Source organism: Porites lutea, chromosome 14, assembly GCF_958299795.1.
Source record: "Porites lutea chromosome 14, jaPorLute2.1, whole genome shotgun sequence".
In the NCBI taxonomy this organism is placed as follows: Eukaryota; Metazoa; Cnidaria; class Anthozoa; order Scleractinia; family Poritidae; genus Porites; species Porites lutea.
In genome coordinates, this window is record NC_133214.1 from 10,591,715 (window position 1) to 10,609,715 (window position 18,001).

General features: G+C 38.6%; 1 protein-coding gene across 1 annotated transcript in view; it reads right to left on the reverse strand.

The window, feature by feature from the left end:
* LOC140923904 (dnaJ homolog subfamily C member 7-like) overlaps window positions 1-18,001 on the reverse strand; it is a 55,776-nt gene that overhangs the window by 30,807 nt on the left and 6,968 nt on the right. The window contains exons 4-8 of the mRNA XM_073373925.1: window positions 13,922-14,035; window positions 4,696-4,770; window positions 3,679-3,797; window positions 2,705-2,774; window positions 898-981 (exon numbers count right to left, since the gene is read on the reverse strand). Of these exons, the coding sequence (XP_073230026.1) occupies window positions 898-981; window positions 2,705-2,774; window positions 3,679-3,797; window positions 4,696-4,770; window positions 13,922-14,035 (462 nt within the window). The remainder of the gene's footprint in view (window positions 1-897; window positions 982-2,704; window positions 2,775-3,678; window positions 3,798-4,695; window positions 4,771-13,921; window positions 14,036-18,001) is intronic.

Genomic DNA, 18,001 nt, shown 5'->3' on the forward strand with positions numbered 1-18,001 from the left:
ACAGATCGACTTTAGCCACAATAACTAACACTTTGGTGTTTAGTAAGTTTTTTATTGCTCTTCCGTCTGGTCCAATGCAGCGGACACGGCTCGTTTCATCAAGCTCCAGCTATCTGTGGTTCCAGAAAACTTGACCACGTTACTCTGCTGCTGAAAGAACTGCTTGCTTGCTTTCAAGAGTATGACTGGCTCCGCTCCCACTTACCTCTCATCGAGGTTTCTAACACGTGGTGAAGTGAGCGGTCGTTTGACTAGAAGCTCTCTACTTTTACAAATCCCCTTACTTAAATCGAGATCTGGATAAAGGACATTCTATTACCGTATAGTAAGCCTGTGAAACAGTTTGGACAATTCCTTTAAACTTTGCAACTCTGTTCTTAATTTTACGCGTAAACTTCTTGTCGGTCTAAGCTTATAATCTTGGGGTCTGTTTTAATTTTGCGTTGCAAACTTCCCCATTCACTCTTTACATAAAGTATTGATCTTGTAATTTCTAGCGACTATTTTTTAGTCTTCTTACTCTCTTTACATAAACCAATGCCGGTATCATTGTAATTTGTAGATTTACTATCGTTCTGATGTACTACCTTGTAAATTAATCATTATTGTCACTGAAAAGCCCTCTGTAGGGAGTGTTATTAAAGTTTCTATTGTATTGTATAGTGTAATGTTTATTCAGCTGCTTTCAGGGGCCTTGGAAACCACCCTCAGCAGCAACCTTTCGATAACGGATTAGACAATGGTCACTTAAAGATAGAATTTTAAGTCTTCATGTATAATTATTAATAGTTCTGACCTAACAGTAAAAGAATAACCTTTCTACTCTCCTTCGAGTTTTGTAATCAATTTTTGAATATGCTGCCGATTATCAAATACAAAAACCAAACGATACTGTACCTTCAAAGCAATTCTGGCTTTCTTATGGTCAGGATCATTCCTTAGAACTATGTTAAAATGCTGGTAAGCTTTATCAACAAAATCCTGAAACGGAATTGTAAAAAAGGGCTCTCAAAATCTTTTTAAAACTAACTGAAGTCCTTTTATTTAAACGAGCACACTTTATTATGACTAAAAAGTAGAAAAAAACTAGCCCGCATTGCTTGGAAGTGGGTTTACTTCCGCAAGGATTACTCGAAATTTAAAATAAACTTAATGACTGGTTCTAAGAAAGAAAGTTCCTAGTTTTCTTTTTTTTTTGCTAAAGGAAAACAAACTTAACTGGCTTCATGAGTTGATCAGCAATAATTTATAACACAACTAAGGCATAAGTAGTAAATAAGCTAGTGTTCACCAGTAATTTTAGAAGTAAATGCAGAGAAGATCACCACAATTCTTATTAATTTCAGTACTTTAAAAAATCATTTCAGTAATTTTAAACGTCATAACTATAGGCCATAATAATACAGTTGAACCCCTCTACAACGGCCACCTTGGGGACAAAAGAAAGTGGCCGTTGTAGAAAGGTTTTAAACAAGAGTCTATGTATGGATTTTTTGTCAGCCAGGACGAAAAAAAGGGGCCGTTGTAACCTGATAGGAGGTTAAACAGCAGGTACGGAGAGACTAGGTTTTTTCGTTCTACATGTTCGAATACCTTTCTTGACAAAGGGAACTTAGCGAGTTGGTATCAAAGATTTGGGGAATATAACATTGAATTGTGAAATACATTAATCTTTTTTATTATTCATTCAAAATATTTACCCGTTTCTGATTGGTTAAAACCACACGCATAATTCTCCATAACCAGCTACTGTTGACCAAATTTGGCAAGAATTTTATCATATTGCACCGATGAAGTCAAAATGACATCAAAAGTGCAGCCTGGTTGCAGGTTATTGAACCGTTAACCAAGAAAACCTTGGGACGAGGTTCAGTTGCTTTGACTGAAAATGACTGAACAGTCGGCGGAACATTTTACTTGTTTCACGGCGAAATATTGTCATGGACTACACATGGCAAGAACAGCATGAAGATGGACGAGATCTGCTATTTGGAGTATATTTGCAGATCTGAACAGACCTTTCCTTTTTCTCCTAAACTTCCCGATAAAGATGCATTATCGATACGAACTTACATCGACCAAAGTTAGCATGTTTTAGCTTGTTTTTAAACTTGGAATTATTTCATTCGGCTTTCGTAGGGTATGAAGAACTCTGCAGATAGAGGAGAGTGCCGCCTCGTTGGATAACACCCTCCTCGATCTGCAGAATTCTTCATATCCTACGAAAGCCGAATAAAATAATTGCTAATTATTTTATGGCTACAATAGTACGCGCGCTCTGAATGGCTGCTAAGCGGACATTATTTTCTTGCAATGACCAGGCATTACTAGCTAGGTGTCCAAGTATTTAAGTTGATAGTGGACGTCCTTATAGACATCCATGTCATGGTCAATTGGCAGCTGTCAAAAAGGGCATCCCCTGACTACTGTCACATGACTGTATCGCGTACATATCATTGAGATGATTTTTTTGTTACAGCTATTTGCTGACCAGTAATTGGGTTTAATTGATCGCAGGCTCAGGTTCATAATGAAAAGGCCATTTAAGAAATAACTTATTAACCTCGTCCGTTTGGTCATTGCAGGGAAATCTCAGACCTAGGCCTTGATGTGTTGACCTCGCTATCGCTCAGTCAATACATGAAGGCCTCGGTCTGAGATTTCCCTGTAATGACCTCGCCCATGGTTAATAGGTGGTATGTACCTGATAATAAAGACAAAGTCCTTTGACATACAGAGCATCTGAATTGATAGAGTCATTTCTCAGTATATTCCTAGGGAAAGAATAAGACAATCAGTATACTGTGCATAAAAAAAACATTTATTACAGACACTACAGGAGTCTTAATTGGATCATTTCGCATCTCACAAATTACCACAATCCGAATTTACCCCAAAAAATATCACATCAAGAAAACCTTGGAAACAATGTCAAATTAGGATCCTTTGTTCCAGACAATGTTATTGTATGAATGAAGTGGAGAGTCTAATTTGCAGGTATTTAGATAAGACTAATCCTCGCCCAGTATTTTGAACCCTAGCCGTAAAAAAATCTTAACATCTTTAGTTGAACCTGCACCAACAAGTTAAACCCAGAATGAATGAAGCTGCATTTAGACATTGAAAGATCACTTAAAAGCGGAAAAAAAACATTGTTGAAATTCCTCAAAATGAATAATTAGAGATGCATTTAGTATTCTTGACATTAAACTTTTTACTCTACAGTTTCTAATAGATTAGCAGACTTGAACCAGAGACCTAGCTGTCACTTAAAGTAATAATTTAACTATTAAAAGTGGGCAAGGAAATATCATGAATATTTCCTGGAGTGGTCAAGCTACAATGAATTCTTATAGAAATGGAAGATGCCCTTCTCTCTAACATAAGATCAAAATTAACTATACCTTTGTAATTAATGTAAATGAATATAGTAATTTAGAGAAGTTACAAATACATGTCAACTAGAGACCATTACTACGATCCAGCGGTCTCTGTAATGAGAGCCATAAGTTAGTGCTGTGGGGAGGCATGGTACATATACATACATGTAGTAGAGGCATTACAGGGCTTATTTTCTGGGATATCCGGAGGATACAGTACAGTTTTATGTGTTTGTAATCCTTTGTCAAGCCTTTTTGGCTTGATTTACCATAAATCAGTCGTAACAATGTCACTTACTGTACATCCGTTAAGGCATCACTGTATTTGCCCATCAAGCAATATGCCTCTGCTCTCATTACTTTGTACAGATTACATGCTGGACAAACTTCAAGAATATGATTCATACAGAAAACAACCTAAACAAGAGAAAGAGTCTTTTGAATGTAATTTTTCTGAAGTCATAAAATGAAGTTTAAGCCTGTTAAGTATTAAAAACTAAATGAAACTAGTCGACTTCTACTAACTGTATTATTATCATTACCTAGAACTGCATTAACATCCACTAGGGAAGTACCAGATTCAGAACATGACCGTCCAGGTTAGTGTAGTACTGAACCGGGGGGATACTCCCTTATATAAGCTATAATATAGGTATGTGCCACCCCATCGGGTAGGTTTTTGCGTCGTTTTGGTCTGAAAAAAGACATGTACAAAGAAGCGTGACGCACGTACAACGTTGTTGTTTTGCTAATCTTAACCTATTCCCTTTTTGCCTTTCTTGCTGCCATCATCGTTGCTTCATCTCCCTAATGTCAGTTTTGCTGGAGTCTGTCAATAAGTTGTTTGTAAAGTTTACTCGCTACGATCGCTGAAAAAAATGTCAGCGATCATATGGAAACCACTCTCCAACAATCGCTGGAACTTCAGATGCTGTAACTTAGCATCATGAACAAGTCTTTACTAGTAACGGACTTAAAGTTTTAATCAAGCCCCAGCTGTTCAAATGGTGGACAACGTTATCGACTGGATTAATCTCTATCTGGTGAATGGTGCAATAGGTTTTCCTGAATTTATCTGTTGGATAGTAATTTGTCCAGTGGACAGCGCTACCAGCGTTTAAACAACTGGGGCCAGAATTGACTAGCAAGATTTTTCAAGTTGCAAATAACAGCAGGAGGCTCAACCTCAGCTTAGAAATAAAGAGCATTGTGATTGGTTCAATTCTCCTGCTGCAAAGAACAGTTAGCGAGTTGTCTTTACCAGACATGCACGGGGTGGTACTGCTGCTTATGACAACATCACATACTACTGTACCTTTCTATAATCCCCTTTATCATGTGCTTGAAAAGCTGATGACTCGTACTCTTGAACCATGTGCGTAGTACGCAGCTGAAGGAAAAAAGCTGCTGTGTTAGATTAATTTGTCAACGACAGAAACAAACTTCATGTATGTCTAAAAAAGTGATAATTCTCTAGGGGCAAAGTAGTCTTTTCATGTTTATCACCCATTCTAATATTACATGCAAAAATAGTTTACAAACTGTAATTGTACATAACACTTAAAATGAACATTTACCGTATTACGGTCTTGATGAACAGACTGAACTAGCGGTAAATGAACAAACCCGGCAATTAACCCATTCGCCTCTGAACCGCCGGTAACCGCCAGTGCAGACACAGGTCCCTTCTACCGCTTATGAACTCATTAGCGGTCAAGGACAACTTTGTCAACTAACTTGTGCGGGGTTAAGAAATTTTTGAAACCAAGATCATCGTAGGTACGGTAGCACAGCGATAGCGATGACGAACCGGTCTTTTCTGTAACTATGCTATGGATAACAGCGATAAAGGAGCAGCTGACCTCGCAATTTTAAAACCTTCCTTCTTGCTTCGAAAGACCTTAAACTAAAGAATCGATTTATAGAACTGAGATCTGATATTTCCGGTTTTGCGTGACTCTGTCAAGAATATGATACCACCAAAACATCATTGTAATGTTCCGTTTTAGGAGCTCGGGAAGATCTGTAAACGGGCATTTAGGACATTTAACTCTTTTTTCCAAAATCTGTCCTGCAACCTGCAAATTACACCCCCCGGTGTCCGAGAAGAAGAAATAGGCCGTTTCCCACGTTGCTAGGTGATCGCTCCTCTTATCCCTACTTTTTCAGTCGTTCAAACCGTTAAGTTACTTTCCGGGCAAGCCTAGGCAAAGTTTTCGTTTCTATTGAAAAGTACAGTTATTAACATATAAACGGCTATCCACTTATTAGGGGTGGATTCATTTGCAACATACGCGTATAGCTGTCGCATTCGCCTGCTGGAATTTTGTATTGTTTTTAAGCCTACAAACAATAAAAAAAAATCCTGTGGGTAAATGGGACAGCTATACACATATGTTGCAAATCAATCCACCCTAGATATATACGGAGGAACACGATTTTACCTAGTCAGCTAGACACTGACCAGGCACTGAATTAACACAACCAGTAAACAGCTTTTTGGCACGTTTTAGCTCTTTATAGTTAGGTAATGGCCAGAAAATGGGTCGACTAGCTTCAAAACGCATTTTTTGGGGGAAATTCCCTCAAGCAAATAGGTTTATACCTTTACAATTTTAACTGAACTATGAACATTTATTTCAAACTCCAAATTTTAGTGGAAAAGTTTAGACCCTCAAAGAAAATCATACCCTAGCTTACAATAACTGTTTACCTCCTACAATCAATGAAACATACATCAGTGTCAGCACAGACTTCAGAAACAGATAAAAGACAGGTATAGTAAAACCCTCGTAAAACCCTAAGATATACAAAAATTACATTTACCACTGACTCTCAAGATTGTAAGATTAAACGATCTTAAATGCTTACGATATTCACTCAACTCAGTCGATCTCTTAATGTAAGAACGAAGTTGATTCCACAAATGCGAAGCCTTGTAAGTGAAAGAATTGTGATAATATCGATTATTATAGGATAGTTAAGTGAGATTGTGATCGCTTTTCCTTGAATTGAAGCGCAATATACGAGGTTCGAATAAATCGGAAATATAGTCCGGCCCATTTCCTTTTATACATTTAAAAAGGAGGACAAGAGATTGATAGTATCGTCTATGTTCCAGTGATTGCATGTTTACAGCAGAGCAGACAATATGGAATCATAATCTAAGCCGTTTCCGAAATTTAAGAGGGCTTTTAAAGCACGATAGTTTGCAGATTCAAATTTCTTGTTCAAAATTTTGTTAATCCCTAATAGTAATGGACTACAATATTCAAGGTGTGGAAGTATATAACCCTTCTACAGCATAAGTGAGATATCAGCAGGCACCAGTTTTCTAAGTCGCCTTAAAGCTCTCAATCTCGTAAACAGTCTTCAATCATAGTATAGATTGACAAAAGCCCTGGAAACACACACGCACTTTCCATCTCTCCAAAGTTGGGATGTGATTGGCTACAAAAACATAACTCACCGGAGGGGAAAACAAAAGGGAGCGAAATTTTCCACTATGTTATGTGATAGTTGCAGAAGTATGAAAGGCATGTCTGTAAGGTGTCTCAAGACGCTAGCAGACTATTTAGGGCTTGTTAAGTTATGCAAGAGCCATTCGAGGCATCTCTGTAAACCCAACCTCATTTTCATTTTGTTTACTTAGGGAGCGATCGTTATTACATCCCAGGGGAAGGGGTTTTGGAGGGGAACATTTTGAAATATACAAAATGTGAGGGAGGCCGAGACACAGGACCGGCATTCTATGTAAAAGTTGTCAATCTATATTATGATTGAAGCAAATCCATTTTCCGTCAAGAGCTAGACAAACAAAATTCACTTAAACGACCAGTGACCAAGTTGTGCTTATTACAAGGAGTAAATGATGAATAGGGATGAATTTTAAAGAGCATTGTACGAACCTGAGCGAATATTTATGACCTTATGAATTTTATGAACCCTCGTTTAGCCAAGGGTTCAATAAAATCCGTTGCCCATAGCAACGCGTCCCCTAAATTCCCTGAAGGGTACTTTTGCATTCGAGCGCGATGTTTTAAAATTCAGTTTTGAGCTAGCAGTTGACATGAAGAGAAAGAATTGAGATATAGAAACCGAAGACCCGGAGACAATTCATGCTATTGTAAGTAGTTTTTTCCAAGAGTTTTTCATCCTTTAGCGAATTTCTCATCAGGATATTTGGCCTTTTTCCTTTTTCAGCGAATCATTCTGTTAATGCTCGTAATGTAGAAGTGAAAAGAGGCGAGCCCGATTTCGACGCGTGAATAGTGAATAAACTTGAATTGCTAGAAAACACTGAGACACTTAGTATCAAATGAATCTTCAAGAACAGCGAAACGACGACAACAGTATTGATGGTTAAACTAATTCTCCCTACAAGCATCATAAGAGACTTATACATATACGTGTGGACCGGTTACGAGATTTTTGTTTTGTTGCAGTTTGTCTAGATGTACTTTATACTCAGTACATAAGATACGCATTTTTCTTATAAGTATTAATTGAGGTAGCAGGGTGCGCTGTGACTACGAACACGCCAAAAGAGGATTTTTTCCTTTGCAGAGCAGTCTCCAGCAATAAAATAATTTCATTATTACCAAGACATTTGAGGTAAGATCTCAAATACTTTACTTTTGCCGACCTTTTTCGAACTTCCCACGCACCTTTTCCCATGCCAGTTGAGAGACGCCCCCACCTCACACGCATCTTTGCTAGGCTAGAAATAGTAGCCGCCATATTGAATGCTATGTAATCAGGCTTGGCCATGGACCCTATTAACTATTTCTACCAATACATACCACCAGTATCTCATTGAGCTATTTTGAAAAAATAGCTCATATGTCAGCGGTTTGAGTGTTTGTATCTTTGTGGCCTTGTGACTTTGTGTGTTCGGATGTCTGTTGCAGGGGCCAATAAGGTTAAAGGTACTAAGAGTTGATGCTTAGGAACCACTGATATTTTGCCATCTAAACATGACATTGCTTGAGGTCAAACAAGGGCACTTTGAGACCGCCATCTCGATTCTTCACAATTTTTTCGTCTTTTTTTTTTACGGATAAAGGTGTTTAGAAGCATAACATTGAACTATCTTCCTGATTCAAATGCTGAGTACAGTCATGCACCTGTTTAAGGGTTCACAATTTATTGTGGGTGCTGCTTCAAGACATTTCTGACCTAATTCGGCTATCGCGAACGGTACAACGCACGTATTTCATAATGCTGTCTCTGACACATCATTGCGTGGGAAGACTCACAAGACCTGAGAGGAACCTCAGAAATTTATACCTTGACCGCGCTTTGAAGTCGATTAATTGTAAAAACAGCAACATCATTTAAATATAATTAAAAAAAAAAAAAAAACTCGAACAATATTCTGTTTCCTTACTACTCCTGTTGCGAATTGCGTGTCATTTGCCAGGAAATTGAACATCGTTGGTGAAACATGATCCTGTGAACTACTTCGTTGCCTAGCACTGGACCGAAAGTCTACTCCAAAATTTCACTACACATCAAGCGGCAGACATTCGCACGTATTGCGTGCCTATTGCAAATTTGAATCAAGACAAGCGATCTTGATTACTTTATTTGCGCGACGCCCTAATAATATAATAGTAACTTGAACGTATGAAGACCTCTTTAGTTTTGTAACTAGTTTCTTAAGTAAAGGCTCTTTTCTTTTAAGAAGCAATAACTTCATTATCTTAAGAAACTATGAAGAAATCTGAAACCTTCGAGTCTTCCCTCTAGGCAAAGATTGGTGAGTCGATAGTCATAGTACTTTAACAATTTGTTTATTTTGCGACAGATGTCGGAAGGAAAGACATAGAAAAGTGAATTTATAGTATGAGGATCGACTTCGTTGTGCGCAGCGGTTCGCGTTTTCATTAATGTACTGCAATACCCAATTTTGCACAAAACTGAATAGCCTTAATTTAGGATAAAAACAGAAGATTGTTGATACGGTTACATTGAGGCAATCAAAATAGCCCATGCACGTTAAACGTACATGAGCTATTTCTAAACGTACAATGTCCAAGGTAGGAAGGAAAGACTGAAAGGGATTATCCTAAAACTTGGTCTGGGAGGGGTTGGCGGACGGGGGGGGGGGGGGGGTCAATATATTTACTGCCGAGGGGGGTATAGTCTCCTTTACAGCCGTTTTTAGGGTAGTCACACAATGCTCGTATATATATTTATATATATTTTTGGGGGGCGCGGGGAAGTTTTGATACACCACACTTTTCTGACCCCTTCCCCCCCTCCCCAAGCCTGGGCATAATTTGGGATTATTTAGTTTAGTTACACCATAAGTTACAATTATTTCAGCCTGATTGGAATAAAAAAACAAAATTAGGAACAAGAAGATCTAATTTAGAAAGAAAATTAAGAACAGGAAAAGTTTTCTGGTTGAAACAGAAAAGGTGTTAAAAAGATACTATGCTACCGGGAAAACCATGAACACCTAACAAAATACGTCAGGAATGCTTGATATCTTCAAGCCAATGAAGTTTGAGGACTTCAAGGAAAAAACCACAAACAGAATAACCGTTGTTAGTCGGGCTTAATAGAAATCAAGAGAATCAAAAGAGTAAATTTTCCCCGAAAAATCCAAAGTCAATACACCTCTTTCCGCGCAAACAACTGTAAATACTCTACAATTTGGCGAGTAGATTTAAGACGCGTGATTAGACAAAAATAACATCCCTGACATATTTCACTCAGGTGTTCACGGTTTTCCCAGTCACACCGTAAAAAAAGTAATATAGTTCCTTTTTAATTTACCAGGGTGGGGTATTTGTTAACCTAGACTGGACCTATGGTGGGTCACTTGAACAGCTTGTTAAGTCGAGGAGGCGGTAATTTGAAAACCAGTTTTGATGGCAGGTCCAGGGGCCAATCCTACTCATTTCCTAGCATTAAATATTTTTAAAATACGGTTAAAAAAGAGACATTTCACAAGAACCAGTCATGAAATGCAAGTAGCTTTCATTTCTGAGAAGTCAAGTAGTGTCATCAGTTGGCGGGCATTTCCTTATAACCGGAAATGGCCGTTGGAAACAGATCATGACCAGCGCATGATGCATTATTGGTCGGGAGGGACCATTTACATTTTTACGGTTTGTTGTAATACTGCCATGATCTTTTTCTTTGGCTTTGTTTGCTACTTTACACTAAGGCCGTTTAAGAAAAACGATGCCACAACTCATGAACGCATATCGTAATAGAACGACGTTAAGTTCGACAGTCCAAAATGATCTTTCCAAGTCCCTTCAGTGAGAGAAACCACTGGCGCACATGCGCACGGAGAGCAATAAAAACTGCTCAATCCCAAAGAAAAGCAGAGTAGGCACAGAAATTTGTACTTAAAGGTTCTTACCTCTAGCTATGACTGTTATCTTACAAACGAAACATTCAATTTCAGGACAAATATATTACTGTCCACTAACAGTAGCTGCCACGGCCAAATTAAAGCAGCAGCCAGCAAGTCTTGTTTATGCTTCCGAAGCGATTATAAAAGATATGCTTCTTATCACTAGACTATTAACTACGTGGCCATTTTAGCCGGTAGATCTTGTGTGACTCAGCTCACCAGTGTCTTACGTTACATTGGCGGTCAACTCGACGCCAGTAAACAAACAGACATTATATATCTTGACAAGAGTAAAGCATTCGACAAAGTGGATCACACCAAGTTACTTGGAAGGTTGCACCAATACGGCATTACTAGCAAACTTCACGACTGGTTCCGTTCATACTTACAGTGACGTAAGCAAAAGGTTACAGTTCCTGGAGCCACTTCCCGAGAATTCCCGGTTACATTCGGGGTACCACAAGGGTCCGTACTAGGGCTGATATTGTTTCTGTTGTTTGTGGATGATCTACCAAACACTGTTAAGACATCGAAAGTTGCCTGTTACGCCGATGATACCAAGATTTTCAAGAGTATCGATTCCATCACAGGCTGTAATGCCTTTCAATCTGACCTTAAAGATCTTGTCAGTTGGTCCGCATCATCTGGGCTCATATTTGATCAGTCCAAAGGTAAATACCAGTGTATCACCCGCAAAAAAATCACCTGTACAGCCCACCTATATTATCAAAGAAACGCCTTTGGAATCTTGCGATACAGAGAAAGGCCTTCGTGTGTGGGTGTCAATGTCAAGCAATCTTACTTCGTACAAACAAGTGACTGAACAGTGTGCGAAAGCCAACAAACTCCTAGGCTTTGTGCGCCGAGCTTCTAGGTACATCCAAAGCATCCAAACGCGTCGTACACTTTACCTTTCCCTCGTCCGGTGCCATCTCGGCTACGCAACCTAAGTATGGTCGCCACAGTCCATTAGCTTAGGTAAGCGTGTTGAAAACGTGCAGCTCTGTGCAACAAAACTAATTTTGAAGCTTCCCTTCCCTTGTGATGTAACCAATAAGACCCCCCTCCAAATGACAAATCTGTTACCTTTCTCATACTGGCATGAATTTTTGGTTACAGTCTTTTTCCATAAAAGTTGTTAATAACTTAGTTTTCATAGATAGTGAAGCTCTGCCTGCAACTAGACAATCAACAAGATCTACCAGGTCATCGAGCAGTAATGCTATTACTTATATCCCTAAGCGAAGTAGAACTGTTAATTGTCAATCTCATTTTTCATACGCGCGTGCTGCGTATGCAGAGATATAAAGATAGATAGATAGTTTATTAAAATAAATACATGGGCAGCCAGAGGCTGAACTGCGTATTTACAAATAAAACTAAGCTAAAAATAGAATAATTTACAATACATCAATATTAAAAATATTAAAAATTCATGCACATAATATATAAAAGCATTCAAACCGAATCATTTAATTGTACTTTAGGCACGATGACAAAATAAAAGTGTTCTTAAAACGGTCCGTCTTCCACTTTGGAAGTGCAAAGTAGCAGAGTGTCGGTGATTTCTTAGTAAATATGGAGCCTTATTGGCTTCAGTTAATAACTTGTTAAGTTTGTTATTGTTGCTACCGAGGGCAGCGTTAAAAACCTTGTCACATATGTCCTTGCAATATAAAATAATGGTTGGAACGTTCTGCCCGCTGAGTTACGCACAAGTCACATCACTCTAGCCTCATTTAAGCGTTCACTACTTCAATATTACAATAAGACGCTGGACCTGTGCGACGCAGGGGCGGATCTAGGGGGAGGGTGCAGGGGGTGCGCACCCCCCCCCCCCCCCGAGATGACCTACAGTTTTCTAATACAACTGGAATTCTGCCAAAAAAAAAAACTATGTGGTTTATTGGTGTTGAAGTAGAGCAAGAGACGAGTGCACCCCCTCCTAAAAAAATCCTGGATCCGCCCCTGCGACGTTGACGACATCAGAACCTGGAGAACAATCTGTCCCAAGGGCAACATAGCGAGGACTCTCCTGTGCCCGCCCACGTGCTGCTTCTAGCAATTTGAACTTCTGTTTTGTTTGCATGTGATTTTTCTTGTTTATATATCAGTCACTTTATTTATTAAGTTTTTCTTTTATTAACGAGGGATCTACTGTAATTGGTTAGGGTTTAGTGGTCTCCCTGCCTAATAATTTTTATGTATTCATGTATAAAGATTGTATTCTAGTTAGGCGAAGCTAAATATTAAATAAATAAGACGTCTTGAGACATCCCGTTGTGGAATTACGGTAAGTCATGACAATAGTTTATGCTATAGCCTGAGTATCCGGCGTTTCTGGGGGAAAAGGGGAAAGATGGAAGCGAAAAAGGGAGATAGCTCAAGGAAATAGCCTTCCTTTCTCTTCTCCCCCTCCCCCCTTCCCCATCTAAAATCTCCTCTCCCCTAGCACCTTAGGAAGGCCTCACACTCAGGTTATTTATGCTATTATCTAAATGAGACGCATACAAAACACTTGGACCACCCCTGTGGACTTAGGCCATGGACCCCTGCATGGACCCGGTCAATGGACTACCCCTGTGGGCCACCCCAAATTTTTGAAGACGAATTTTACCAGAGGTCTAAACGAATTTTAGTAACCCTAAATGGACCAAACTATGTCAATAACTTGTAAATATTTTTAGCATTATGGGCTCCTAATGACATATGATAAACCTGTTAAAGGTTTCCAGAATTCCATACCAATGTAACGGCTTTTGGTTTAGTCTAGTGAAGAAGTAACATTTTTATTCAAAGGGAATGGGAGGAGAGGTAGGGAGGAAGTAGTCTCTGAGCACAGCCTTTTTTGTGTCAGCGCGTTGTGTGACGACACAATGGCTGCGTAGAGGTAATGCATGATGATTGAGAACCCCGCCCAGACTTCCCTACACTTTAAAGTCTTTGGAATTTTTTTGGTCAGCAAACTTGTATATAGGTGTATAATATGAGGAGCCTAATAATAATATAAACTGACAACGGTTTTGTACTTATTAACATAGTTAATAAGTACAACGCTTCATACGTGAATAGTGTACTACTACAATACGAATTACACTGTATCTACATAGCTTCAATTAGTGATAAGAACCACACAAAGGTAATAATGTTATGTTATGTTACTTACATCATTTTGAGCATCCTTATTCTTAGGATCCTTTTCAATCACCTTCTGTAGATAGTTTGCTGCATTTGTGATGGATCCCATCACCAAGTGGCACTTAGCAGCCCTGTAATAACCCTAAATAAAAGTTTCCAAGCGGTGAGATGTAAGCAAGGGCTTAAGATTTAAAATATGCACACTTAAGTTGATACAGTGTATGTGGATATAAGTAAAATTTATACTTAGTTAAACACAAGACACAGCTGGCCAGCAGTCTTCCATTTCAGCACTAGCTCCTAAACATGGGTATGTGGTCCATTAGTTTTAGCACAGCCCACCTGATTTTTGCCCTGAAAATGTAGACTTACTTGGCATCTGTGCCAAAACATTTAGGCCAGCCAGGACCACCTTCCACCCACTTGAAACTGGCCAGGACACCAAAACAATATTCTTTGGAGTCTTCAATGATCGCCAAAGTTCAATGCACAAACACTTGTTTTTGCCTTCCCTTACTTCTTTGCTGATCTATAAATCATGCTTTTCTCTTTGATTAATTAACAAAACTACTGAATAGATACAAACCAAAAACCTGCTTTTGGCTATGTAGTGCAATAATAGGCTATTTGAAATTATTAGGTCTTCATGCAGTAATTATATCCTCGAAGAATTCTGAACATTCTGAAATTAGTGACATTTTAGACGTTAAACGCATTGAGGCATAAGCAACATGAGTAATAAAAACCACTATTATTAATATTATTATTAAAATCTGAGAGAGTATTTACTATCATTATCATCATGGTTTGTGTTTGTGACAACTTTTCGGCTGATATCTCTTTCCATTGCTGTTTTTCAAATGGAATATGTTAGAATAAAAGCCAAAGGGGAACAATCTAGCTTCCACAGATCATGCGAATGTTACCGAAAATTTTGGTACCTCTTAGATTAATGGAACACTCAATCTAGGCGATATCTTGTATTTTCAAACAGATAGTTTAATACAGAAAAAAGTCATTTCTTGCCCTGATGCAGAACTCAGTGAAGCGACTAATACACTTCTGTCAGCACACAGCTCTACCTACGGGTGCTCTTCACCGAGATCCAATTTTTGACTCTCAAAATCCAGTTGCGGACAGTTTTTTTTCTCCCTTTGGGTGTCTGTTCAGGAGTCCCCACTATACAAAGAAACAAAGAAACAAAGAGGATATCCCACGTAGAAGAACAAAGTGATTCTCTATTTTGCAGTCAAAACTACAAGTAATAAAAGTACAATCGATGATTTGTAGTACCAGGCAGTATTTCGCATTGGTCACGAGACAACACCATCAGAAAATTCATGGACAGTATATACAAATGTTCTTTTGTTTACTCTAAATTTGAATACCAAAAGTCATCAAGCAATTGAAAGAATTGGTATTTGTCCATAACTCTCAGTTTACAGGAGGTCACACTAGTTGTTGGTTTATATGATGCTCTCGTTTTGCCTTCATTTGTGTCAAGCACTTTCTTTCTTAATGGTATGTGTGTATTTATTAAAAACTACTCTTGCATTTGTTTAGTACCTGCTTTAAGACTACTGTAAATATGCACAGAGGCTAAAAACTTTTAAGAGTGCCTTTCTCATGTTAGGGGTGCCTTTCAGAAAGTCAAACCTTTGTCATGTAAATGAAGCAGGCCATGCACCACGCTATCAGCCTGCGTGCGTAAACTTATGAGTGCCAGACCCAAAATGAATGTCATCAAAATTGCCAGAAAATTTATGAGAGTGTTACCAAGCCTTGATATTTGGGATGATTTTCTTGGGGTAAGATATACAGTTAAAACTTAACAACCTTGAAAATGGGCCAATATCAATAGGAAATGAACCACTTCCGAATTAATTACGGACAAGGGTGAGGATGATGTTGAGGGTCAGGGTCGGGGTGAGAGTGAGTGTAAAAGTTACAGTGAGTGTAAGGGTGAGATTGAGTGTAAAGGTGAGAGTGATTGTAAGGGTGATACCGAGTGTAAAGTGGAGAACAAGTATATATGATCAAAAAATTATAGCATTATGGACCCTTGTCCAAGTAATAAGTATTAAGTATTAAGTATTATATAATTATGAAACAACAAGCATGTCAAGCAGTATACTGAAATCCCTCAATCTCTCAACCTGAAACAAGCCATTACCACGCTAACAAGAACTACAAAGTCCAGTCAAACACTTATAACAATCTTCCTAAATGCAGGGGTTTTAGAGTAACCGATGGTATCAACAAGGGGCCGTTGGTCCCCTTTTCTGGGGGGGCGGGGGGAGGTCAAAGCGCGTTCCACCCCAGAAAATTTTGAAATTTCAAAGCCCTAAAAATGCGATTTTCAGCGTTCTGGGGACTAAATTTGACAACAAAAGAGCGTGTTTTTCATTCAAGAAAATGTAGCTTTCAATTTACCAGTCACACAATCAATTCCCACGAGCAATGAACAAATGATGAAAACTAAATAACGTACTTTTGCACATTTACACAAATTCTGTGTAAACCTGTAAGAAACTGAAATATAGCGTTCACATGACTAAAGCATAACATAAAACCAGTGGGCCTTTCGAAAAACAAAGCGTAATTACGTTTTCATTCAGATTTTATGATATATTTTTTGTTTAAACTGTTATTCAAACTAGTTGTTTCTTCTTTCTGTAAAAAAGTAGCCGACCTCTATGAGCAAATAAGCCGACGTGTTTTGTCGGCCGTCGGTGCTTATTGAAACCCCTGCTAGATGCATTACGCATACTGATGTTCTCCCATGTCCACTAGTTAACAATCATAACACACCATGTGACATGTCACAGTCAATGCGCGTGTCATCCGTATCACTCCAAGATACAAGGTTATTAGGTACAAAAAACAGTTCTCTGAGGCTGGTTTCAGGGAAAATTTTACTCAACTTCCATTTGAGGTCGTTAATGCTTTAGAGGGACATGAGCCCTTAAAGTGTGTGCGGGTGACAACACCACCTGCGCCCTGGTTGAATGATCCGAACATTTGAATGCTGCAGAGGACATGCAAGTGTTATCATAGGAAAGCGCACACACCCCCTCATACACCATCAAAACCATCAAATCTTAGGTTTTTATCTTGCATTTTGTGACCATATATGTGACACTTCACGCAACTTGGGGGCTTATCTAGATTTCACACACTGCCTATTTTCACGGTCCTGGCAGTGAAAGTAAGAAAAATTTTTGGAATGTGAGTGAAATTTCTGTAACACAAAGTGAACATGCCGTTAAAAAGTGATGGCCACGGTGAAAATTTCACGCAGTGAAAAAGTTAATAATCGCCATGAAAATATTTCACACTGTGAAAATATTTCAGTGACACCATGGAATTTAATAGACCTTTTTACCGATACGGCGGCATATTGAATTAATTCGATTCAAGGAGTATTATAGGATGCCCAGGGGGCATGAGCACATTTTGTTTGTATTTTCGAGCGCTTTTCGGGACATTTTTTCTTAAAGTTTTCTTAGAATAAGATTGTAATGGGAAACAAGATCCTTGTGCCGTGTTTTGATGTGTATAATGATCGCCCTTTTCCCGAGAATTACACGGTGAAAGACCATATTTCTAAAACTACACTAGAAAAAGGCGATCATTATTACATCCAAACACGGCACAAGGATCTTTTTTCCCATTACAATCTTATTCTAAGAAAACTTTAAGAAAAAATGTCCTGTAAAGGGCTCGAAAATACAAGCGAAATGCGCTCATGCCCCCTGGGCATCCTTTAATACTCCCTAAATCGAATTAACTCAATATGGCCGCCATATCGGTAAAAAGGTCTATTCATGCTGTGAAGATATTTCACCCCATGAAAAAGTTACTGTCTCTATGGAGAAAATCCGCTCCTACAGAGTAAGCATTTTACTTTCCCATAATTTATTATTTTAAATTTATTACTCTATAATTATAACTACAATGCAAATTTCAGTGATTTAGTGTATCAAAGTCAGTGTTGAAAGCTGCATGTTATCTAATTGCTGCCTTTTTCTTCTGAACACGCAAATACAGGGGGTTTTTTTGTGTTGTAAAACAGTGTTTCTGCCACAATATAATGAAATGTAACATT